The following is a 26,901-nucleotide window of genomic DNA, read 5'->3' as shown; positions in this document are numbered from 1 at the left end:
CTTTCTGAGGAGCCGTTTTTTACAAATCATAACAATCTCTTAAAGCATCAACACACACACACAAAACACACACACACACACACACAAAAAGCATCAACAGTAGCCCATCCCTCTTGTAAAAAAAGTTTAAATTTTTTTTTTTTTAATCTCGAGAAATTGTCTCCTGGGGTCTGCAAAGAGACCTGCCCTGACTGGGAGACCCGCCCCGATTGGGAGGCCCCTACGCACCCACCCCCATCCCTGGAGTTCCCTGACATTGCAACACACAAAATGAAAGCGTCTCCTGTAGCCTTGGAAAAGGGGCCGCACCTGCCTGCGTGAGAAGCTAGATAAATATTACCCTTACGAAGAGGCACCCAGGAACAGAGCCTCACAAGTATGTTCCTATTTCCAAATAGGAAACAACACAACGAGCCAGGATATCTCAAAAGGTGAGGAAAGGCAATTCAGGTGGGCGGATACGGTTGGGTGGTGAAGGGTGGTCACGTTTAATAGGTTTATAGGAGGATCTTTGACCAGAATTCCATTCACACACAAAACAAATGTGAAGCAGCTCAGCGGTCCTTTCCTTCAAGCAATCCCGAGTTCTTGGATTAAGTGTAGGTTTATCTATGTAGGTTTATCTGTAGATATACCCATAAAGAAGAACGTATAAATAATAATCAAGAGCCACACCCTCCCCGATTGGAGCTTTATTTTTGTGTGCCAATTTCCCGAAGATTCGATCTCCTGCTTGATTTCTTTAGCGTTTTCCTCCATTGCAGGCAAGAGTTTCAGCCCCTCGCTGGCCCTTGTCCCCCTCGCTGGCCCTTGTCCCTCTCGCAGTGCTGGAGGCGTGGCGGACTGATCTGAGTAGGAAATCAAGACACCTTAACTTTATAACATTTCATAAATTTTGTTTAAACAAGTGCAAACCAAAACCAGGATTTTGCAATAAAAAGTATTTTTATAGAAACCAAACAAGACTAACAGCCATTAGAAAGGCAGAGGAGGGCTTTCCCTGGTGGCGCAGTGGTTGAGGGTCTGCCTGACAATGCAGGGGACACGGGTTCGAGCCCTGGTCTGGGAGGATCCCACATGCCGCGGAGCAACGAGTCCCGTGAGCCACAACTACTGAGCCTGCGCGTCTGGAGCCTGTGCTCCGCAACGGAGAGGCCGCGACAGTGAGAGGTCCGCGCACCGCGATGAAGAGTGGCCCCCCAGCTGGAGAAAGCCCTCGCACAGAAACGAAGACCCAACACAGCCATAAATTAATTAATTAATTAATTAATTAATTTTTAATAAAAGAAAAGAAAGGCAGAGGAACTGCTTTTTTTGACAGCTCTGAAAAGCTTTAATGTCAAAGACAGGAGCCCTGTCACAGAACAGAGAGACAAGTTCTACCCCCTACTTGTTTATATCTTCCTGAGGCCCTAACTCCACCCCAGCCCACCCCCCTCCTCACCATTCTCAAGGCAGAGGTCTTCCAGAAACAGAAGGCGTCAGGTTTAACCCTTTCCTTTACCACAGGGCCTTTTAACTGCCCGGAGACATATGACTTGATGAACTACAGGCTGCAGCTGTGCTAAACGTAGTCAAAATCAATACGTAAGCAAATAACGATAACGTTCTGTTAGCACATACAGGCACAGTGTTAAGCGTGTATATTATTGCAGCAGTCCAGACGAGGAAACTGAGGCTTAGAGATTAGTACCTGGCAGAATAAAGAGCAGATCGCTTGATCTAAAAAACATCTATGCTTTACCCACAGTACTACACTACCTATAAATTAAATTTATAAAATGTTATCTTTAAATAGACTTCTTAATCCTTAAGTACTCAAAATTGTTTTAAATTAAATAAATATAGCCAGGCAGCAAGTCTGCCTGTGGCTAAATTTAATGCTTAGGACAAAAATAAAACTTAGTCAAATTATTTGCCTTTTTCATATATAATATGATATAGCTCAGAAAAATCAGAATCATTGATTCATTTACTCAACAGATTTTTTGGAATTTCCTTCTGTGCGCCAGTGACCAAGAACACGTGTTGAACAGTCTCTGACCTCTTGAATTTTACTGGCTAATGAGGGAGACAAACATTAACTACGGAAGCACACAAATATTTAAATAACTGTACATTGTTATAAGCGTTGTGAGGGACAACTATGTGTTATGAGAGAATAACCAGGAAAACCAGTATTAACTGGGCTGTCAGAAAGGTCCCTCTGGGGAAGCAATTAATAATTTGAAATGTGAAGGATGCATAGGAAGTAGGCTGAAAGTAAAAGGAAGGAAGGTGTTCCAGGCAAAGGATATACTTTTACCAAGGCCCTGAGCAAGAAAAGAGCTTGGCTCTTTCCAGACTAGTGCTCCCTGAGTAGGGATCCCAGGAAGGAGGTAGGAAATAAGGCTGAAAATGAAGAATATAGACCATCAGGAGTTGGATTTTACCCTAAGTGCAACAGAAACCCATTAAAGGATTCTCAACAGGATAGTTTTAGAATCTGATTTATTATTTTTATTTTTTTTAAATTTTTATTTATTTATTTATGGCTGTGGTGGATCTTCGTTTCTGTGCGAGGGCTTTCTCTAGTTGCAGCGAGCGGAGGCCACTCTTCATCGTGGTGCGCGGGCCTCTCACTATCGCGGCCTCCCTTGTTGCGGGGCACAGGCTCCAGATGCGCAGGCTCAGTAATTGTGGCTCACGGGCCTAGTTGCTCCACAGCATGTGGGATCTTCCCAGACCAGGGCTCAAACCCGTGTCCCCTGCATTGGCAGGCAGATTCTCAACCACTGCGCCACCAGGGAAGCCCTGATTTATTATTTTTAAAAGCTCAAATCTGGCTGCTGTGTACAAAATGGATGTCAGGAGGGCACAAGTGAAAGAGGGAGATGAGGTAGGAAGTCTTGCTTACAGTCATCCAAGCGAAAAGATTGGTGGTGGCTTGGACTAAAGTGTCAACACTGGAACCTGAAGAGATGTAAACAGATGGTAGTATATACATTTAGAAGATTATAAGATTTAATGATGAGTTTTATATGGGAGAGGATAAGGGAGGGGTGAGACAAGGTGGGGTCAAAGATAAGTCCCAGGTTTCTGAATTGAGCAGTTGGGTAGATGGAGGTACAGAATAACTTGAAAATAAGAGTAAAAGGGGGTAGGGCTGGTAGATGGGTATCATCTAGACCAGCGTCTCTAATTTAATGTGTATATGAATTACCTGCAGAATCTGATTCAGTAGGTCTGGGGTGGGGTCAGAGATACTGCATTTCTACAAGCTCTCAAATGATGTCAATGCTGTTTGTCCATCAACCACACTTCGAGTAGCAAGGCTCTACTCTACCAACCCAACATAGGGTTATAAAATTTTTATTTAATTATGATGATTTCCTAAGGAAAGGAGATTTTAATTACAAAAAAGAGAGCATAATTTAAAAATAAAGTTCTTTAATACGAAGTGATTTAATTTTATGAAAAAGTACACCACCCTTAGTTTGTCCATTTGGCCACAGATGAAATGAAATTTTTATTATGAACTGACTTTGAATAGCCACTGATCTAAACAAAATAACTTACTGATGAACAACATTTTTCAAATTTCAACTACTTGTGATCACAGCTACTATTTCATTCCTCCATAAAGTAAAAATTCTATCCTTATCTATCAGGAACACACAACCACTAGAATCAGCTTAATATTGTTCTTGGCTTCTAACTGTGTTCAGTAAATCTTTTTCAAATCATTAGAATCATAGAAAATTCACACCAAGTAGAACCACAGAAAGAAAGTAAGTGCTATTTTGACACATTGATATAAGTCAATATTAGAATTAGCTCCCTCCTCACTTTATTGAATGTTTTTAGTCAGACTTACTTTAGGTAAAATATATGTGTATTGTAAGTTATCAGATAAAAGCTGGTAGTTTGGCAACTTTAAACAGTGACTAGAGGGCAAGTAAATTGTCAATAAGATTAGATTGAATTTTAGAAGGATGAGAGGAAGCAAGTAGAGTTTAAATACATGAAATAGCAAGATGACAAGTATTGTTCAATAATTTCCAAATAATTTGTAAGGGCTTTGAAGGCAGGATCGATATTTTATACATTTTGGAATTCCCATAGTGCCTAGCGACATGCAGGGTATGTGCTAACTAGCCAAATGAAAGGAATGTAAAACCTGAAAGAATAATAACAGTTAATGACCAAATATTAGAACAACAGTAATGTTTCACTGGGTAAACTTTTACAGTTAAATGAAGCGAATGCGAGCCAGTAGTAATAATTAACACCTTCATCTTGTAGCAACAACTTACAATCCGATGAGGCAAAGTCCATATTTTAAGGATGTAAAATTGAGATTCATAGCAATTAAGTGATGAAAAACTAGAAGAAGCTAAAGGAGAGAAAACAATAATTTCTAACCCAGCGAGTCTCTAGGAGACAGCCATAAATTAAAATATGTCAAGTCAAACCTTATTTCCTGTATACACAAACTATTTTTTGAGATTCTGTTCCTAGAAGCCCACATGAAAATAGCCATTAATATTAAGAACTACCATACATTAGAATTTTAAGTGTCAATCATTGTGATAAGCACTTCACACAACTTAACTAATTTAATCTTTATGATAACCCTGTAAAGTAAAAAAAAAAAATTATGTTCTATTTACAGATGAGGAAACCTAGACACTACAGCTAGAGTTGGATTTCTGATCTGACTTCACTGTCCATGCTGTTAAACATAGCTATACTGAGACAGGCTGGGACCTGGGGCCTGGGACCCTTTGCTGCAGTGCTTGCATGTGGACATGCATCTCCTAGAGCAATAGAATACAAAGAAACTGTAACTGCACCCATTCCCTGTTGTGACAAATTATGAACAACAAGATACAAAGAGGCCAAAAACCACATGCCACTTCTGAGGTACAGGGAGCAATAGCAGGGTACTGCACGTGATCCCTGCACACAGCACCACCAAGGGGGTGTGCAGACCACCTAATCCACCCCTCCAGCCCAATCCACCAATCCACCCCCACCCTCACCCCTTTTAAGGGACCAGCTAGCAGCCCCTCAGGGAGTGAGCAAGGGAACCTGTTACTTGTTTTTGCTCCCTCGTGGCTGCAGCACGAATCCCAGTAAAGCCTTGTCTGAATTCCTCATCTGGCCTCTTACCAATTTCTTTTGATTAAAGAGCCCAAGGGGGCTTCCCTGGTGGCGCAGTGTTTAAGAATCTGCCTGCCAATGCAGGGGGCACGGGTTCAAGCCCTAGTCCAGGAAGATCTCACATGCCACGGAGCAATTAAGCCCGTGCACCACAACTACTGAGCCTGCGCTCTAGAGCCCACGTGCCACAACTACTGAAGCCCACACGTGCCCTAGAGCCCGTGCTCCGCAACAAGAGAAGCCACCGCAATGAGGAGCCCGCGCACTGCAAGGAAGAGTAGCTCCCGCTCACCGCAACTAGATGAAGTCCGCACGCAGCAACAAAGACCCAACACAGCCAAAAATAAATAAATAAATTAATTAATTAATTATTTTTTTTAAAAAAAAGAGTCCAAGGACCCTAATCTATAACAATACTGTACTGTGAAAATACTGAAACTGACCATAAAAATAAAGATAAAACAAACCATAAACATACATAAAATTAAACACAATATGAGAACTGTTTTGTAAATGTGGGAGGGTATTTTTCCACATATACTTGTCCAGCCAAGACTCCTTAAAGTGTGAGTCAATGAAATTTAGACTGAAAACATCTTTTTTCTGGAAAATCTCCCTATGGAAAATGTTCTTCATTGATCCAAGAAGTTGAAAAATCATAGTTCTGGGATTATGGGTATTTTTATTCTTTTTGCTTACTTGTTTCTTTCCTGTGTTAAACATGTGTTACTTACGCAATTTTTTTAAAAAATGAAAACTTAAAAATAATTGGGAGATAAAAAACTATTGTCAAGACCGAATTAATAAAGGTTGTATAGAACATATACCAATCATGCATATTTAAGTGACAAACAACAACTAGAAAACTATCTATTTCCAAGTAAATATTGAACTTAAGACTATACAGTCGAAGTATAATCACTGATTATAGGGTTGAAAAAAAGAGGATGAATTTCATCAACAACACAATAAAAATGATTACTTTTGAGTAATGCAAAACATAAGCAAAAAATTCCTAATTTAAATTAGCATCCTAAATCCAAAATAAGTATAATTATATCTATATTTTTATTGGGGGATTTTTTAAAAAATTTAAGGAACATTATGGAGGTTCCTTAAAAAACTAAAAATAGAATTACCATATGACCCAGCAATCCCACTACTGGGCATATACCCAGAGAAAACCATAATTCAAAAAGACACATGCACCCCAATGTTCATTGCAGCACTATTTACAATAGTCAGGTCATGGAAGCAACCTAAATGCCCATCGACAGATGAAAGGATAAAGAAGATGTTGTACATATATACAATGGAATATTACTCAGCCATAAAAAGGAATGAAATTGGGTCATTTGTAGAGATGTGGATGGACCTAAAGACTGTCATACAGAGTGAAGTAAGTCAGAAAGAGAAAAACAAATATCGTATATTAACGCATATATGTGGAACCTAGAAAAATGGTACAGATGAACCGGTTTGCAGGGCAGAAATTGAGACACAGACATAGAGAACAAACGTATGGACAACAAGGGGGGAAAGCGGCGGGGGGTTGGGATGGTGGTGTGATGAACTGGGCGATTGGGATAGACATGTATACACTGATGTGTATAAAATGGATGACTAATAAGAAAAAACAAACAAAAAAACAAAAAACCCCACAAAGATCACATATAGTAAATCTCATGACATTGTACACTTTAAATACGTGCAGTTTATTGTATGTTGGTTATACCACAATAAAACCAGAAAAACCTAGAAAAAAATTAACTAAACAAATACTACATGCTTAGGTCATGTGGAAAATGTTTTTATAAAATGTCAAGCAAATTCCCCCATGTTGAACAGTATGTAATCTATTTGGAAAGATGTTCACAAAAAATCAGAAAAATAAAAGTACAATATAGTATATGACCAAATATTTGATTGTCTAGCAAAAACTAAATGTATACAAAGTCAGACAGAAGTATTGGAATAAATTTCTTCATGAGATGGGATTTAAGATAAATTGTAAAGAAAGTGTGGGAAAGTTTTTCTCAATGAATAGTGTAGAAAACCTGCATCGAATTCATCCAAAGAGCATATTAAAAATACAAGTTCCTAGGCACCATCCAAGACCTGTGGAATCTCAATCTCTGGCGGTGAAATCAAGGAATCTACATTCTAATACTTCCCCCAGAAAATCCTTCCAAGATGAGCTGATGTTTACAAGACCTTTCTTTCAGTAGTCTCATTTACTGGCTGATACGCAAAGTAAAGATTGAATGACTTTTGGTGGTCATGCAAGGAAATCTGAAGGGTCAAACATGGCTACACTTCCAAAGAAAATTTGCTGAGTTTGGGTACTATGTGTAGGATGCTGAGTTGCTCTTCAAAGGCTTCTAAAGCACAGAATGAGATTTTCCATAATGTCAAGGTGCTTAGAAAACAAAGTCCTACTGGAAGGATGGGGCCTGCCTCAAACACACATTCAGTCTCCCCATTAAGACATTTGCTAGATTTCAGTGCTGTAGGATGTGGGACGCTAAAGAGCAAGCTCAACACCTCTGAAAGGAAAACCTGAATTTTCTCATCTTTGGGGGCCAAGAAGATAGAGATCTGTTAGATTTTCAATCAGGCCTGCTCAAGGTATAGGAGAAAAGAGGTGGACTGCAGTTCAGTCCTACTAAAACTAAAACTCAGCCTTGACCCATTGAATCCCTGATTATATTAAAGTTATCGGCTATTCACCTTCAAATAGTGAATACTTTCCAGTGGAAGATAATGTCTTCTGAATCTCTTACACTTTTCAAACACACAATGTTGTACCTAAAACAAAAAGTTGTTAAATGTGTGAGAAGGCAGAGAAACATGATTTATAATCAAGAAATAAAACAGGCAAAAGAAGCAGATCCAAAAATAATTCTCCTATTGAAGCACTCAAAGATTTAAATATAACTTTAACCTGTTAAATAAAGAAAAATGTATACTAAATGAATGAAAAAATGGAGATTTAAATAGAATATATTAAACAAGATTAAGATGGGCATTCAAGAACTAAAAAATAAAATATCTGAAATTAAGAGTTAAGCAGAAAAGATTAGTGAATTCAAAGTCAGGTCAATAAAGAATGGAAAAGATGAAGCACAAGAAGAAACAAAGAATTGAAAAAGATATAACAGAGAAATATGGGAAAGAGTTAAAAGTTCTAATATACATGTAATTGGAGTCCAAGAAAAAGAGAAGAGTGAGAACAAAGTGGAAGAAATATTTGAAGAGATAATAGCTGAGTTTTTAAAAACTGATTAAAAGGCATCAGTGAAAGAATTCAAGAAGCTCAGCAAATCCCAAACAGGATGAAAACAGAAGCCACACACAAAAGCACACATACACAAGAATACACACACATACACACACACACACACGACAGAAGAGGATAGCCAAACTACTGAAACCAAAGGCAAAGAAAAAAATTTTAAGCAGGAAGAGAAAAAAAAAGACATATGACTTTGAACGGAGCAACACTAAAACTAATGTTTGACCTTTCAACAAAAATTTGGAATCCAGAAGACAACAGAATACATTTTTAAAGTGCTGGAAAAAAGTTGTCAACTTACAATTCTGTACAGTCTGTTGTAAGATATCATTTAAAAATGACGATAAGGACATTTTCAGACAACAAACTCTGAGAAACTTACTCATCAGAAGACCTGAATTACAGGAAATACCAACAGAAGATGTTCAAACTCAATGAAAATAATCCCAGATTACAAATTCAGAACTGCTGGAAGGAATAAGAAAAATGTAAAGGGTAAATATACTAGTAAATATGAAATATTACTGGCTGTTTAAAATAACAGTAACAAAATAATGTATTTTGGACCTATGTAGAAGTAAAATATTGACCAAAAAAACCCAAAACGTGAAAAGTGAATAAATAGATTTTACCTGTTGTAAGGTTCTTGTTTGAAACATAGTGTAAGTGATGGGTTAAGGTGCTATGTAATAAATCAAGGAGTCATATTTTATCTTGAGTAACCATTAAAAATTATACTGAAATGTATAACTAAAAAGCTTAAAAGGAGAAAAATGGAATAATAAAAATACTTATTATTCCTTCTTTCTTGCCTACTTTTGGATTAAAGGAAAAAAGAACAGAATTAGAAAACAACAAACGAGATGGTAAGCTTAAACCCAACCATATCCACAACATAAAAGGACTAATCTACTTAGAAGACAAAGGCTTGATGAAAAAATAAAATCAACAACGAAAACGAATATTCTGTGTGTGTGCGTTTCCCTCCCTCTCTCTCCTACTGCTGTTGGCTGAATATGGAATAATCAAGATCAGTTTTTGGAGGACTAGGGGAAAAGGAAAGGGAGTTAGCAAGGAGATGGAAAAGAACAACATTCCTCTCTCCCCCTTCTGAAGCTCAGATACACAGCTATTAGACAAAACAAAACGACAACAAAACTATAGATACGAAAGGTAATTTTCAATAGGAAATAAGAAATATGTGTTTCTATTAAACAGCACGTTGTCCTGTAGTGTATATGGAAAAATTTTTTTAGCCTTCAGATGTAACTTTTAAAGAAAAAAAAAAGCCGGATGGTAAAAGAATAGTTTCCCAAGTAGTCGTAATAGATAAACCTAATTAATTAACCTAATTAATTCAGAATAACTTTTTATTCAGAAATGTTTGAGTCACTAAACTTAGATAGGTATAAATCTAAGATTACAGCGTTTGAGACTAAGAAATTAACCTACGCAGCGTAATTATTATCGAGTTAATTTCAACAAGTATGTACTGGCAATTTTTCTCCGCCCCCAACCCCTAGTTTCCAGCTCCGCTAAGACGGCGTGAAGGAGCGAGAATGACGGTACGCGCGAGAGGAGCTGCGGTAGCGGCTCCCCGGAACCCCAAAGGGTATTCTTCCTCCGCCAGCTGCCGCCGGGCTGGAGGCGGATCTTCTCGGCCTAGGTAGACCCGTGACCCCGCCCCACTCTGGCCCCGCCCCCGCAGCGTCTGGCCCACCCAACGGCCGCCGGGTTGCTATGGAAACGGCCCCGCGTTGCTATGGAAACGGCCCTCGCTCTGCGCAGCCAAGACAGAGATGGCGGCTGGGGAGCTGGGGCGTTCGGGCGGCTACTACTTCAGATTCCTGCCTCAGAAAACCTTCCAGTCTCTGAGCACCCCGGAGACCACCAGCCGGCTCCGCCAGTGGTGAGAGGCCGAGGGGCAGGAAGAGAAGAGTCCTTCGGTCTTCGCGGCTGTGGATACGCGGGTCGGGCGGCGAAGCGGCCCCTTCCTGAGTGAAACCGGGAGGCAGCAGTAACAGGGGCGAGGGGCAGACTCCGTGGGTGGGACGGGCTGAATGTGCTCCCCCAGAGGATGCTACCCCAAGTTGACTGTCTTTCTCGTCTCTGCCCCAGGTCCATGCTGGGTAGAATCAAGGCGCAGGCGTTCGGGTTTGACCAGACGTTTCAGGTTTATCGGAAGGACGATTTCGTTATGGTTGGTATAGGGGTTGGAGAGTTCCATGGACCACTGCTGGTTTTACATTTTTTCCCACTTCGGCATAAATTCTTGTGAAGACGCCATTACTTAGTGACGTCGTTTTCTTGGAGTTTGAGAATAAGAAAAAGGTTCAAATGATCAGTTTTAAGAGGAACTTTCACATTTCATATCACCATAAATTAGCTCATCTTCAGTATCCTGCCATATAGAACTTTTCCATTTTGAAAAGTCAATCTCTCGCTAGAAAATTGGTCTCTCTTTTAGTAGGTACACCTCATTTTAAAATATTATCCAGCTTTATCACCAGCTTTATTTCCTAGGGTTAGCGTCAAATTACTTTTGGTTGTTTCTCGAAATCAAGTCTACCCTGTGAGTACAGGCTCTATTAGCTGTTCCAGTGAAGAATTCCAGAAAAAGTCTTAAGCAGTGGCAGAGTTATTGGAATAAGTCTTTAGCTGGTAGATGTAGCTGCTTTGAAAAGGGAAAAACTCATTTGAAGGTGCAAATTCTGGTGTGTTTGTTAAATTTCATTCACCTTATTTAAAATCCTGAAGTTTTTTAATCCTCAATTAAATGGAATATACTGTTATGGTTTGTGATATTATCTTTGCCATTCATGCCCTTCAGGCATTGACTGTAGCATAGTTGGCATAGTTTATTTACTCATTCACAAACACTTCCCGAGAGATACCATGTACTAGGAATTCTGTCAAGTGGTGGGGTTTCTAGAAGGAACAAGACAGAAGGGAGCCTGGCTTTCAAGGATCTTACAGACCCATGGCAAGACTGCCAGCAAATAAAAAAATCAGATCATCTCATACAGAATGATACTGCAGTGAAGAAAATATTAGCCTAATTAACAAACCAAAATATTTACTGTGAGGGAAATTAGTTTCCCAGGGCTGCTGTAGCAAAGTACCACAAACTGCGTGGCTTAAAACAACAGAAATGTATTGTCTTACAGTTTTGGAGTTTAGAAGTCCAAAATCAGGATGTCAGCAGGGTTATGCTCTCTCTGAAATCTATAGGGACAAATCCTTCCTTACCTCTTCCTAACTTCTCATGGTTGCCAGCAGTCCTTGGCACTGCTTGGCTTGCAGCTGCAGAACTTGAATCTCTACCTCTGTCAAAGTCACGTAGCTCTCTCTCATCATGTGTCCATCATGTGTCCATGTGTTCTTCTCTTTTTATAACAACACCAGTCATATCGAATTAAGAGCCCACCCTACTCCAGTATAACCTCATTTTAACTAATTATATCTGCAACAACCCTGTTTCCAACTAAGGTCACTTTCTGAGGTTCCAAGAAGGACATGAATTTTGGGCAGAGGGTTGAGGGTGGAATACTCTTCAACCCTGAACAGAGGGTAAATTGGTTAAATGTCTATTTCCCTTTACCTAAGTTAGTGTTATAATGTTAACATAATATGCCACTGATGATGGCATTAATGACATTTCTTAAATATTCATGGTTAAATTTGTATAGTCTTTAATATTTTTCATTTATGCCAGTACTGGCTCTCAAATTAATATTTATTTAAAAGGAGATGATCAGGATTTTAATTTGCTGAATTTTAGAGTGCTGTAAAATTTTTAATATAAGTCTTTTACTCAATAAATATTTGTTGGATACTTACTGTATCCCTGCTGGGAGGTATTAAAAAGATGAAGAGACCTGATCCCAGCTTGTAAGTGATGTGTACAGTTTTGGAAGCTAGAAATGTAAAGAATTCTCTACAAGACAAAATAATTGCTATACTGGAGGATCTATAAGGTACCCTAGGCACAAGGGAAAAAAAAGATCATTCAATTGGAGGGTCATTGGTGTCAGAAAAATTTCATAGAGAAGGGTGTAGAATTAATTTGGGTTGTTCAACAGACACAGAGTTCTTCAACAAAATCAAAATTCATCCATAAAGCACAACAAATTTCCATAATAGCAGGCAATTTTTTTCAAACTAATTTTCAATATCTTCATGTTTATTTATCCTAATTTTTTCCTGTGAGGTAGACAGTATTATTCCCATATTTCAATTTAAAGAACTGTATTCATACAATCATTATTTTTACTCATGTAACTAATTTGGAGGAAATAAAGCACTGTGGCTAAGAGCATGGCCCAGAAGGAGATTTACCTTGAAGCTAATGAATCTTCAGGGCCCCTCACTAGCTAAAGCTCCTCACTTAGAGAATCCCCTTCCAAGGAACTCTGAGATATTCCAGCAGTATGTTCACATGTTTTTGGAGTTTTTCAAAAGTAGATGTTTTGTATTCTTAGAGTCCCTAAAATCATTTATGCTTTGAGCCCTACAAAACCTGGATCCCCCACTCATTTGGCCTCAAGTTAGCTGTCTCTGTTCAAATTCCAACTCTTGCCACTTACTGGCTCTATGACATTGGGCAAGTTACTTAACCTTCTTCAGCCTCTGTTTACTTTTCTGCAAAATGGTCACAGTGCTTGTCTTTTTGAAAATGAAAATAATGCTGAATATCTGATGGGATTAATATGAAGATTAAATGAATTATATAAAATATTTAGCAAAATGCCTGTCTCATAATAAGTGGTTATTGTTATTAACATTTGTATACTACTTTACAAAGTGTTTTCCCAAAGCAGTAGTGACTCCTGTGTGCCAGATTTAGCTTTCAGCACTTTTTATCCATCTATCACTAATATTTACAACAATCTGGTAAATTTGGTGTTTTGACCCCCGTTTTACAGCTGAGGAAACTGAAGCTCAGAATGGTTAAATAATTTGTGCAAGCTTGCCCAGCAAATGGCAAAACCCAGGCCTTTGACTCCAACTTCCATGTCATTTCTACTACAAAAACTATAACTGAACAAAGGGTACTGCTTAAACTAGGATTCCAGATTATGAATTTTCCCTTTCAATTTAAAAACAAATTATGTTCCAAAAGTGTATTTGTGAGGTAGTAAGTGGGTGGAAGGAAGGAAGGAAATATTCATCCAACAAATATTTCTTTAGTTCCTAAGTCTGTACAGATGAACAATACACAGTTAAAGAGAAGGAAACAGACCAAAAATTGCATTGCAGAATGAGAGGTGATATAAAATATAACATGCACAAGGTACTGTAGTGGCACAAAAGAGAAAGTGGTCATTTTTGACTGAGGTGGTTAAAGGAGGGTTTCCAAAAGACGGGGCACATGAGCTAGGGCCTGAAAGATGAGTAGGAGTTTGTCAGGTAGACAAAGTGGGATTATTTTAGACAGATAGGTGGGACGATATTGTATAAGACTTTATGTGCCATGCAAAGGAGTTTAGACTTTATCTAGCTGCTGAGGAGTTGCTGAAAGGTTTTCAGCAAGACAGTAAAATTTAAAGTACTGAGATCACCTGGCAGAAGTATGGAAGGTAGATTGTTAGGACTGAGTCTGGAAGCAGTGAGAACAAATTGGAAACTGTTATCCTCCAGACAGTATATGGTGATACCCTGAATTAAGACAGGGGCACCGGGATGGCCTGGAGAGACATTTATGAGAAACGTAGGACTCAAGGACTGGTAAGATAATTGAGAGTTAGGCAAAGGGCAACATGTAGGATGACCAAGTTTTTGATTTGGTTGATTAGAGTGGCAGATTTAAATACACAGAAAGTGGAAAAGAATATATAGTGAAAATGAGTTCAGTTTCAGGCATGCTAAATTTGAGGTGCATACAAATGGCAATATCGTAGATAGTTCAATATATTATCTCACTTTGAGTCTCAAGAGAGAGCTCTGGGCTTAGTATATAGTGTTGGCATCCTCACCATGGACTAGGGATAATGACAGGAATCTTCCATATGTCCTGCAAGGGAGCTCCTTAATTTACAGAGTTTTCTGAAGTTCCACACAACTCATTATATCTCATGACCAGACTCTGCTTACATCTCAGGACCACATACCACAGAGACTGCTAGGAACTGCAAACGTTTAGCTGAGCACATTGCTGTCCCAAATAAAATTGGGATTCCTTAAGGAAGAAGGAGAGATTTGATATTGGATCAGAAATCAGCAGTCTGCCAGATAGATGATAAAGTCAAACATCTACTTATATTTCATATGTGTGACATATAATAAACATACATTTAAACTGTGTTATATAAAATATTAATTTAGAAATATGTTTCTACTCTCACATTTTATGAAACAAGTTTATGCAAATCTTCACATGCATTTGACATCAGTATCTTTGTTATCACTGGAACTAGTTTGTGAATCAAATATTTTTCCAAAGGATATCAGCTTTCCTAAAGCTATCTGAGATTCAGAGAATCCCTTCTAATGTCTCACTGGAAATTCTATAACCCAAAATACCATTTGTACACATTAGGGCAGGGTTTTTTGTTTTCTTTTAAAAAATTCATTCTTCAGGTACATAATTGTGATTTCAATAGAACAGCTGTTGGTTTGAGGGACCTTTATGAAGACTTATTTGCATTGGCTCCAGGCCAATTCACTGCAGGCCACTTAACCTACTTCCTTTCATTATGACATTTAAAATGTAATTGTAAGTGGATACCCCCCAGGGATGATTACTAAATCTGAATTAAATTCCCACTTTTGCCGATTCTTCAGAAGACCTCTAAAAAGCATTCAAAATGAGTATTAATTGGGGTTAATTCCAGCATATGTGTATCTTTTCAAGATGTGTATTATATGAATTAAAATAATTGCACAAACACTATTTGACTTTTTAAAGTTATAAGGCAACTTCCCTTTTTTCTGAAGAATAATTTTGGGGAAGACTTTTGTAATTGGGCATATATACTTGTAAATTGTTTACCTTTAACCTCCACCATTAGAATGTAAACAACATGAGAACAGAGACTTTGTCTTGTTTGGCATAATGTAGACATTCACAAATACTTGTTGAATGTACTAATTTTCACCCACATACCTGGTCCTCTCCACTTTTGCCTCTCATTAAACATTCATTCTGCCTTATTATTCATGCAAAAATTCTAAGAGTCATCTTTGATTCCTCCTTCTCCCTTTGTCCCTTTCTTCTAAATATTCATTGAATCCATCCACTTCTCTCCCTCCCACTTGCTATCATTTTGACATGATAGCATTCTCATGTGAACATCAGACCTTTCTGGATTACAGTAGCACCATCCCTCCTAATCAGTCTCTTTACAGCCCCTCAATTCATCTCCACACTGCAGCAGGAATGAGCTTTTAAAAATATGACTCTAATCACATCTTTCCTCTGTTTACATCTCTTCAGGGTCTTCCAACTGCCCTTAAGCTCAAAATACTGATCAATCTAGATCAATATTAGATTAAGATAAAAATTTTTGACTTGACCTACAAGGTCCTATTTAACTCCCCAACCTCATCAGACCATCAGCTCATCAACTCTGGTCACACTGAACCTCATTACGTTTCTTCAATGGGAAGTCCCCTCCGTTCTCACCTTGCAGACTTGACATTTTCTCCATCTTGAAAAATAGTCTTTCCAGTGTCATGCTGGAACCAGCTCAGGACAGCCTAACTGCTAAATTTTCAGGAAGCTTTGCTGGTTGTTAAGCTTTTGGCAACTTGAAATCCACCCTGGAAATCAGCAAATGCTACAAATCAGGGCTTTTGGCAGGGAGGAAGGGGTATCCGTTGTTAAGAATTTACCAGTATACCTTTTGCCCAGCTGACTCCTACTCACCTTTTAGATCTAAATCTAAATGTTCTTTCTGCATTAACCTTTCTTCCCAAAACCATTAGAGTAGATCTGCCTATTACATACTTGCATTGTAGCACCCTGCATTTCTTCATAACACTCATGGCGTGTTACTTAATATCTTCCCTTTTAGTCTGTAAACTCTATGAGAGCAGGGACTGCGTCCATTTTATTTTTGGAATTGTGATGTCAAGTGTACTTTCAGTTGAGTGATGGCAGCAGGAGCCAGATACAGAAGAATAACTGGTAGACAAAAAAGTGAAACAAGATAGACTCCTCTTTCAAGAAGCTATTTAGGAAAAGAGAGTGATAGCTTAAAGGGAGTGTCAGTATAAGATAAATATTTACTGCAACAATCTAAACAAAGAACAAAGAGTCAACAATCTTTCTGTATCAAATCCAACCCTCTCAACCCCTCTCTTCCCACAAGCCTACACAACCACCACTTCTTAGGTGACTTGTTAATGTTTGGTATATATTCTTCCATACTTTTGTTTATGTTCATATAAATAGAGGTTTTATTTTGTTTTGTTTTTTCGAACATATTACTTTTTTTTTTTTTTTTTTTTTTTTTTAAAGGCAGACTGCCACGTGCAGCGCCTCATTTGGATGTGTCTGGAGTCTTGGAAGCTTGACTACCCTACGTTCTCCTACAAATGGACCTTGAGAGCTTGTTTGGAGGTTCTAGCAGGGGAGCGCAGCTACTCGTATACCCTTGACCGAAGAACGGTCCTCCTCTAGCGGGGAAGGTCGTCCTCTTCGACGAGCGTGCAGCTTCGGGAGGGACGCACATGGAGCGGTGAGGGAGGAAGGGGACACCCGCCTAGCCAGCCAGATCAGCCGAATCAACCCTGGCGATCAATGGGGTGACAGATGTCGCAGCCAGATCGCCCTCACATCCGAACATATTACTTTTAAACTACTCTTTTTACTCAAAATACTTATGGCTTTCCTTCAAATTCAATACAGTAAATGTTTATTGAATAACTGCTAAATGCCAGGCCCTGGGGATATAGCAGTGAATAAGAAAAAAAGCATATGGAGCTTACATTCTATTCTAATACTTTCTTTTCAATAACTGCATACCATCTAGTATAGACATACTGTGTTCAACCACTTTTATTATTATTCACCCATTTTATTCAATCATTCTACTGATGGGCAGTGAAGTTTCCAGGTTTTGACACCACAAACAATACTATTAAAAACATTCCTTGCACAAAAATCTTAACTATTGGTGATTTCATTTTTATATGACACATACCTAAAAGTGGAATTTCTTGGCTCATAAGCTATACATGTTTTTAAAGTTGAAGATAGTATCCAATACTTCCCCAAAGGTGGTAAAAATTCACATTCCACCAGCAGTATGTAAGAGTGCGTATTTTCTGGTACTCTGACCAAAAGTCTTTTTATTTTTTTTTATCTTTCTGGCCGTACTGTGCAGCATGTGGGATCTTAGTTCCCCAACCAGGGATCAAACCCGTGTCCCCTGCAGTGGAAGCATGGAGTCTTAACCACTGGACCACCAGGGAAGTCTGTTACTAGTCTTTTAAAATCTTGCCAATATAATGAGAAAAATGATATCTTCTGGATTTTATTTTCATTTCTCTCACTGCTCTTGAAGTTGAGCATCTTTTCATAAGTTTATTGGCTATTTGTAATTTTTACATGACTTTTTGTATCCTTTGGCTATGTTTAAATCAGGCTGTCAGTTTTTCTTATAAGTATTGGGCTTTTTATAAGCCATTGATATCATCCTCCCCCACCTTTTTTTTTTTTTAATTAATTTATTTATTTTTGGCTGCGTTGGGTCTTCGTTGCTGCGCGGGCTTTCTCTAGTTGTGGCAAGCGGGGGCTACTCTTTGTTGTGGTGCGCGGGCTTCTCATTGCGGTGGTTTCTCTTGTTGCAGAGCATGGGCTCTAGGCACACGGGCTTCAGTAGTTGTGGCACGTAGGCTCAGTAGTTGTGGCTCGTGGGCTCTAGAGCGCAGGCTCAGTAGTTGCGACGCACGGGCTGAGTTGCTTCACGGCATGTGGGATCTTCCCGGACCAGGGATCGAACCCGTGTCCCCTGCATTGGCAGGCGGATTCTTAACCACTGCACCACCAGGGAAGCCCCCTCCCCCACCTTTTAAATCATATTTGTTGCAAATATTTCCTCCCAGTCTATTGTTTTTTTTTTTCTTTACTGCTCATCATGGACATCATTATGTTTTCTGACTGCCCAACACTTCTTGAACATACATGTGATTTGGAGTGATTTCCACCTTTCATTTTTTAGGAAGTCCGAAGCGGAATCCAAAACACTTGCCTGTTTTTAGATATAATTGACATTATATTGTATTAGTTTCAGGTGTACAGCATAATGATTTGATATTAGTATGTACTACGAAGTGATCACCGCAGTAAGTCTAGTTATCATCTGTCACCATACAGAGTTACAAAATTTCTTGTGATGAGAGCTTTTAAATTTTATTCTCTTAGCAACTTTCAAATATGCAGTACAGTATTATTAATTATAGTCACTGTGCTGTCCATTACATACCTATAACTTATTTATTTTTTAACTGGAAGTTTGTACCTCTTCAACCCCTTCACCCGTTTCATTCACCTCCCAGCCCTTCTCTCTGGCAACAACCAGTGTGCTTTCTGTATCTATTTGTTTGGTTTGGTTTGTTCTGTTTTTTTAGATTCCACATATTAAGTGAAACGATGGAGTATTTGTCTTTCTCTGTCTGACATTTCATTTAACATAATACCCTCAAGGTCCACCTATGTTGTTACAAATAGCAAGATTTCATTCTTTTTTATGACTGAGTAGTATTCCAGTGTGTGTGTGTGTGTGTGTGTGTGTGTGTGTGTGTGTACAACACAACTTCTTTATCCATTCATTCATCTATGGACATTTAGGTCATTTAGGTTGTTTCCATATCTTGGCTATTGTAAATAATGCTGCAATGAAATAGGGATGCATATAGCTTTTTTGATGTGGACCATTTTTAAAGTCTTTATTGAATTTGTTACTGTATTGCTTCTGTTTTATGTTTTGGTTTTTTGGCCCCGAGGCATGTGGTATCTTAGTTCCCTGACCAGGGATGGAACCCACACCCCCTGCATTGGAAGGTGAAGTCTTAACCACTAGACCACCAGGGAAGTCCCTATAGCTTTTTGAATTAGAGTTTTTGTATTCTTTGGATAAATATTCAGAAGTGGAGTTGCTGGATAATATGGTAGCTCTATTTTTTTATTTTTTGAGGAACCTCCATACTGTTTTCCATAGTAGCTGCACAAATTCACGTTCCCACCAACAGTGCACGAGGGTTCCCTTTTCTTCACATTCTTGCCAACACTTGTTATTTCTTGTCTTTTTGTTGATAGCTATTCTAACAAGTGTGAAGTGATACCTCATTGTGGTTTTGATTTGCATTTCCCTGATGATTAGTGTTGAGCATCTTTTCATGTGCCTGCTCACCATCTGTTTGTCTTCTTTGGAAAAATGTCCATTCAGATTCTCTGCCCATTTTTTAAACAGATTTTTAGGGGTTTTGTTGTTGTTGTTATTGAGCTGTATGAGTTCCTTATGTACTTTGGATATTAACCCCTTATCAGATATATGCTTTGCAAATATTTTCCCTGTTCAGTAGGTTGCCTTTTCGTTTTGTTGATGGTTTCCTTCACTGTGTAATACTTGCCTCTTTTGCACTCAGAGGACAAACCTGGGATCTAGGGCTACCAATCAGATTTATCAGTGCAAAACCAGTTTTTGAAAAGTGAGCAACTTAAGGAAAGAGGTACACACAGACTCCTGAATTTTTATGGCAAAGGTGGTGGCAAAGGCATCCAGCTTTCAGTTAGGGCAATCCTGGCACAGCAGTAGCCTTGGTGAGGAAAGGATCATGGTATCTTTTTAGTGCTTGATGGGGCTATAGCAAGGATGACTGTTTCCTCATCAGGGCAGTTCTACATATGATTTTGTGTTATTCTGAGGGCCCAGCACTTAGCCTGATTCTCTACATCTCCTGATAATTATGTAGACTACCTAAGATACTTTTAATACGTTTCTCTTCAGATCTTTTCAGCCAGAGTCAACTGCTGGTGCCTGGAAATAAAACTCTTGGCTACTTTTCTTTCTTTCGCCATACAGAAAGTTTTCATTTTTTAAGAAGTGAAGTTTATCACTTTTCTATGTGCCCCTTGGATAGAATTAAATTGGCAATTACATTTAGATTTAGATTTAGTTGGGGAGAGTGGAAGCAGTGATTACTTACATCAGTTAATTGGGAGAACAAGGTTGAAAGAAAACAAAATTTTCAAACATTATATAACCTCTTACTTTTCACTGTAAATCATTACTTTCTATTTATTAAATTAGTCCCAAAGGTATCTACTTGGACATAACAGTATTGTTCATACTGTTCCAACTTGAAGGTAACAGAACTTCATTTCTTTATGAAACATTTATTGCTTAAGACATTTTAGCAATTTAAAATTATCCTTCCCCAATTTAAATTAAATGAGATTTTACTATAGTTATTTAAGAAGTTAATTCTTATTACTGTTTATAATAATATATCTAACTTGTTCCCCTCAAATTTGTATTTTAGGCTTTTTTTAAAGATCCAAATGTTATTCCCAATTTGAAGTTACTTTCAGATTCTTCTGGACAGTGGATTACATTAGGTAAACAAAATTTATTTTCATCTCTTCAGATTACTATTTTACTATTATAACAAAATTTTTCCTCAGGAATTTTCATTATTAAAATATAAATTGTGAATAATGACTCATTTGCTTGACAACATCAAAGTCAAATATTATCAACTGTGCCAGGCCCGCCCTGCATCTTTCTCCTGGTAGTCCACTGCTGCTATCCTGGCTTAACACCTAAGAGCAATTTTTCACTCTTTACATTTGTTTGGAAAGTATTTATTGTGCACCTTTCATGGACTCTGACAGATGCAGGTAACATAAAGGTGAGTAAGAGAAAACGTGTACTCAAGGAACTCACTGATATATTTTAAAATATGTGCAATAATGTATCACAGGTGCTAACATAGCAATGGGAGCAAAAGGAGGGGAGTGGTCAATTCTACCCAGTGGGAAAGGGTCAGGTAAGATTCCACGGATGTGCGGATGCATGGGTAAAATCTCAGTTGGGTCAGGGGAATGGATTTCTGGCAGCCACCATGGAACAGTCTTTAAAAATAATGTATTAAATCATAGAGGAGAGAGTCTTAAATTCTCAAAAGGAGAACTTCATATAGATAATATTTTCATAGTACGTTGAAACACAGCTAGAAATCTTTAAAGAAAATTGCCCAAACATTTAAACACTTAATAACACTCAAATCTCTTAAATAACTCTCAGGTCAAGGAAGAAATTAGAGAGTTAACAGAAGACTATTTTGAAAACAGAAACGTGAACACTGTATTTGAAAATTTAGGTTGAGCCCTCTTAACAATAGAATAAATTATCATTCCAATTAGAAGGAGAATCTGGTTGGTAACATGAATATGTGCTCCAGAAAATGTAAGTTGATTTTAAATTAGATGGGGTTGTTTTGGTAAATTCTTACAACATATTTTCATGGAACTCTAGTGGCCTTACACAAAAATAACTTTTCATAAAGTATTAGTCAAGCACAAGTTTACAAACAGTTCATGATGTTGGACTTAGTAGGTCAAATTTTATTGCTTTTGGCTAAAGACCACTGCAAAATTTATAGAACAAAAAGTTAGTACAGTGTGATCTTCAGACTACTTACAAAGTTAAGCTGAGTATCTAAGAAAATATATTTACCATTTCCAGATCTTCAAAAGGAAATTATCAGAGTCATGTATCATGGTGTTTACAAACCATGTTTACGGTAACTTCAGTAAACTCATTTACAAAAGATAACGTTCATTGAAATAGGCATTCTACCTTCCCCTGTTTTGGTACGTACTTCACAAAACAGCACTGACTTTTTTCTAATTTTTGTAAAAGGCATTGCAAAAAGAAAGGTTCTAAAATTCCACATGTACTTGACAGAATCAATTAGAAGTACTTTGAAAAATAGAAGAAGAGATAGCACTCCATTTCAGAAACAGAAGTTTCTAGTGGATTGCTTGTACTCTTCCATTAATTTGTTTTTATCTCCTCCTATTTGCTTTTCTTCTTCTTTTTCTCATATATCGGCCATCTTCTCTCTAATTTTACTCTGAGGGCCTTTATAAGCATAAGAAATAGCTTTTGTTTAATTAGAGAAAAGACATTTTTCAAGCAAGTGAACCAGGTTTAAAGAGAGTGATGATGGAATCTCCTTCACTACTGGCTACACTGCCTACGTTGCCAATTGTTGGTGCTGATTTATCCTCTCAGCCAACTGCCACGGCCCCCTTCTTTTAGACATACTTTGCCCTTCTTTGGCTGACGTGTAATGGGTGCTTCCTATGTGCTCAGCTAAGGGCATTATGCACATTTACCTCCTTTAATTCTCAAAACAACTCTCAGAGAGGTATTACTGTATATCCCTATTTCAGAAATGAGGGGTCAGAGGCATGAGCTAAGTAACTTGTGCAGTTTTACATAGCTGGCCAGGTGGAGTTGAGATTCAAATCCAGGCTCTAGAACTGATCTTGCCTCTGTCACTTCCACATTAATGGGGTTTCCAGAAAAGCACCAACTTGGACACTAAATAAAAAGGAGCTATCCAGTGTATTGTAATGCTAGTATTGAGGGGGGAGAAAACAATACATGCTTAACTTTCTGTGTGATCTTAGTGATGCATGTAAAACTTATAAATGCTGGAGACATAATTTAACCAAATTTCTACATAACAGAGAGTGTATGCTATGCACTGGATTGTGTCCCCTCCCAAATTCTTATATTGAAGCCTTAACTCCTGATGTGACAGTATTTAGAGGTGAGGTCTTCGGGAGATTTTAGGTTTAGGTAAGGTCTTGAGAGGCCCTCATGATGGGATTAGTGTTCTTATAAGAGTCTGTCACATGTGGACACAGCTAGAAGACAGCCGTTTGCAAGCCAGGAAGAGAGTCCTCACCAGGAACTAAATCAGCTGACATCTTGATTTTAGACTTCCCACCCTATAGAACTGTGGAAAAATAAATGTCTGTTGTTTAAACTACCCAGTCTACAGTATTTTGTGATAGCAGCCCAAGCAGACTAATACAGATTTTGGTACCAAGTGGAGTGCTTCTGTAAAAATACCTAAAAATGTGGAAGTAGCATTGAAATTGTGTAATGGTTATAGTCTGTAAGAGTCTTGAGGTGCATGCTAGAATATGGATGTTAAGGTTGATTCTGGTGAGGTCTCAGACAGAAATGAGGAACATGGCATTAGAAACTGGAAGGAAGGCAGTCCTTGTTATAAAATGGCAGAGAACTTGGCTGAACTGTGTTCTAGTGTTTTTGTGGAAAATAGAACTTGTAAGTGATAAAATTAATATTTGCTGAGGAGATTTCTAAGCAAAGTATTGATGGAGTGGCTTGTTTCCTCCTGAATGGTTATAGTAAAATATGGAAGGAGAGAGATGAATTGAAGAAGGAATTGTTAAGCGAAACGGAACCAGAACTTGAAGATTTGGAAAATTCTCAGCATATCCATATTGCAGAAAATGAGAAAGCTTGTTCTGAAGAGCACACTAAGTGTGTCCTTGAGCAACCATTTGATAAAGAGATCATGGGTGCAACTCATGGGCTTAATCAGCCATTTCAGCAGAAGCCAGAAATAGAGATGGGATTGTACCAGCAAAGACACTGCCAGCTTGAACTAAAGGGGACAGAAAAAAATGAGACAAAATGAAGGCTATCAGACTTTTTAGATCCTACAGGGCCAGACCATGGAGCCACTCAGCTGTAAGCATGTGCTATTCTTCAAGAAAAGAGAAGAAGGACTGAGAAGGCAATTCAGAGATCGTCAGGGTCACCCCCTCAGTTTCAACAACACACTTCCTTGGAGGAAGAACCGCCCCAGTAGATATGGAAAGCAGAACATTGAACCAAAGAGGATTATTCTTGAGGCTTAAAGTCGAATGGAATTTGCCTTGCCAAGTTCTAGGCTTGCTTGGGACCATCACCCCTTTCTTCTTTCCTATTTCTCCCTTTTGGAATGTAAATGTCTATCCTATGCCTATCTCACCACTGTATTTTGGAAGCATGTAACTTGTCTTGTTTTGCAGGTTCTTAGCTGGAGAGGAATTTTGCCTCAGGATGAATTGTACCTCAAGTCTCACCCATATCTGATTTAGATGATATTTAGATGAGACTTTGGACTTTAGACTTTAGGGTTGATGCTGGAATGAGTTAAGACTTTTGGGGCTGTTGGGATAGAATCAATGTAGTTTTCATGTGAGAAGGACATGAATTTGGGGGGCCAGGGGCAGAAGGCTATGGACTGGATTGTGTCTCTTCAAAATTCATATGTTGAGGTCCTCCTGACCCCACCCATGACCTCATCTAACCCTAATTACTTCTCCAAAGACTCCATCTCAAAATACCATCATTTTGGGGGTTAGGGCTTTAACATATGAATTTTGGAGGGACACAATTCAGTCCATAGCAAGTTCTGTTTCTATGTTTCAGATTAAGTGGTTTAAATTCAATTACCTTCTCTCACCATCCACACCCTCCTGCCACTCCTCAAATCAGACATAGGGTAGATTTATTAAAATGGCATGTTGCCCAATGTCAGTCCCTCACCCTATGACCACCAACCCATCTTTGAAAATTGTCTGGCTTTATACTGCTCTTGTTCTTTGGTCTTCCAATATTACTCAGACCTACTCTGTCATTTTCTACGGTCTTCTTTTTACTTTAATCCCCCGAAGGATTTTGCTTCTAGAACAAAAGGAGCTTTTCTTAGCAGCATATCTTTTGAAATAACTGAGGCATGCACAGTTCTTGGCTCCAGGCATTCTTCTTGCCTCCACACTAGCCCAGCTTAGGATCAGAATGAGAGCAACAGGTCCTAGCAAGACTCTGGGTGGGCAGCCAGAGGGAGGAAGTGCAAATAATCACCATTACTCTTCTCAAGCTCAAATTGCTTCTCAGGTCAGAGATCCAGCAAATATATTGGGGAGAGGACCCACCATATCTAAGTCTGCAATCGTCCTAGAACTTTGAACAAGGAGAACTCCACCCCTTTATATCTGAATGAGTGCGTGTGCATATGTAGGTGCATAAAAGAGAGAAACCGATTGAGTGACTCACTGAGGCAATAATAAAAGTATTCACCTTAATCTTTATGTCTTTTTGGAATTTAATAGACCCTCTAGTAACAGAAAATCCATTCCTGAAAGACACATTCAGGAAATAAATGGGGGGGGGTGTTGGTGTGGAAATGGGAAGAACTAGAGCTACAAGAGAAAAATAGACAGAACACCATGATTTCAAATTTCTCTAACACTTGTAATAACTTGATTAGGACCTGGTTTGAAATTTACCTTGATTTGGAAAACCTTTTTTTTGTAATAAACACTGTAAGTGAGATCACAAGGGAGAAATTTTTAAATGGAGAGAAACATTTTCAAAATACCCTCAGTGACTTTAGAAATATCCTTACTTAATTAAAATTTTTGTAATATGAATTATAAAACATTAAGCATAATACAAATCCAAAATCATATGAAGCAATTTCTGTGTTTTATAGGCAATTCTGATATATACATTAAAACTGATCTAAGAACCTCCTACTACACAATAAATATTTCATTTTCAAGTATTTTCTAATTTACATATCCTTCATCTAGGCCTGAAATGGTGAAATTTTGTTATAAACTTTTAATAATTAATAAAAATAAACAACCTGCAAAATAAGAATTTAATAAAATCCCTAAACTAATGTGTCTTTTAAATATATCAAAACATATGTTGTATTTGGTTACTTCTTAGAATCTCTGCAGAGTGATATTTGTTTTGGAAATAATTGAGAGTACTAAATTAATTTTTATATCTCTTTATTCAGGAACTGAAGTGAAAAAAATTGAAGCTATAAACGTTCCTTGCACACAGCTTTCAATGTCATTTTTTAATCCATTATATGATGAAGATATTGTACGAGAGAATGGACATATTGTTAAATGTTTAGATTCTTTTTGCGATCCCTTCCTTATTTCTGATGAATTACGAAAAGTAAGTACAGAATTTTAAATTTCCACAATAGAATTTCATTTCAGGAAATGCTTAATGTCAAAAACTTTTGCCTGCCTAAAACCCATAAAATACCTCTTATCAATGAATAATGATCAGTAATAATCATTATCCGGGTAGGTTTCTTCTTGGATGGCACTTTTCTTATCAACTTGATTATGTGTGTATTTCATTAGTTCTCAGTGGGCTTCTACTGACATCTAATGGGTAGAGGCCAGGGGTGGTGCTAAACATCATGCAATGCACAGGACAGTCCCTACAACAAAGTTATCTGGCCCAAAATGTCAGTAGTGCTGAGGTCAAGAAACTCTGGCCTATTTAATTGATGATTATTTTTCTTCAATATTTTCTCTTAACATATCAAATGAATATTTAAAAACATCCCTGGAGGGAAATAATCTTTTAATCTCATTGCTGAGATCAAAA

At 38.1% G+C, this 26,901-nt stretch overlaps 1 protein-coding gene across 1 annotated transcript in view; it reads left to right on the top strand.

The window, feature by feature from the left end:
* The first annotated feature begins 10,191 nt into the window (after positions 1-10,191).
* The window catches only part of CFAP300 (cilia and flagella associated protein 300), a 29,354-nt gene continuing 12,644 nt past the window's right edge, over positions 10,192-26,901 (top strand). Inside the window, exons 1-4 of the mRNA XM_082410071.1 lie at positions 10,192-10,349; positions 10,559-10,640; positions 20,930-21,005; positions 26,291-26,457. Coding sequence (XP_082266197.1) covers positions 10,240-10,349; positions 10,559-10,640; positions 20,930-21,005; positions 26,291-26,457 — 435 coding nt within the window. The 5' untranslated portion in view covers positions 10,192-10,239. The remainder of the gene's footprint in view (positions 10,350-10,558; positions 10,641-20,929; positions 21,006-26,290; positions 26,458-26,901) is intronic.

The sequence above is a fragment of the Balaenoptera physalus genome (genome assembly GCF_965194825.1).
Source record: "Balaenoptera physalus genome assembly, chromosome: 10".
Taxonomy (NCBI): Eukaryota; Metazoa; Chordata; class Mammalia; order Artiodactyla; family Balaenopteridae; genus Balaenoptera; species Balaenoptera physalus.
The sequence above is the reverse complement of the archived record's forward strand: the minus strand, read 5'-3'. Positions and strand labels throughout refer to the sequence as shown.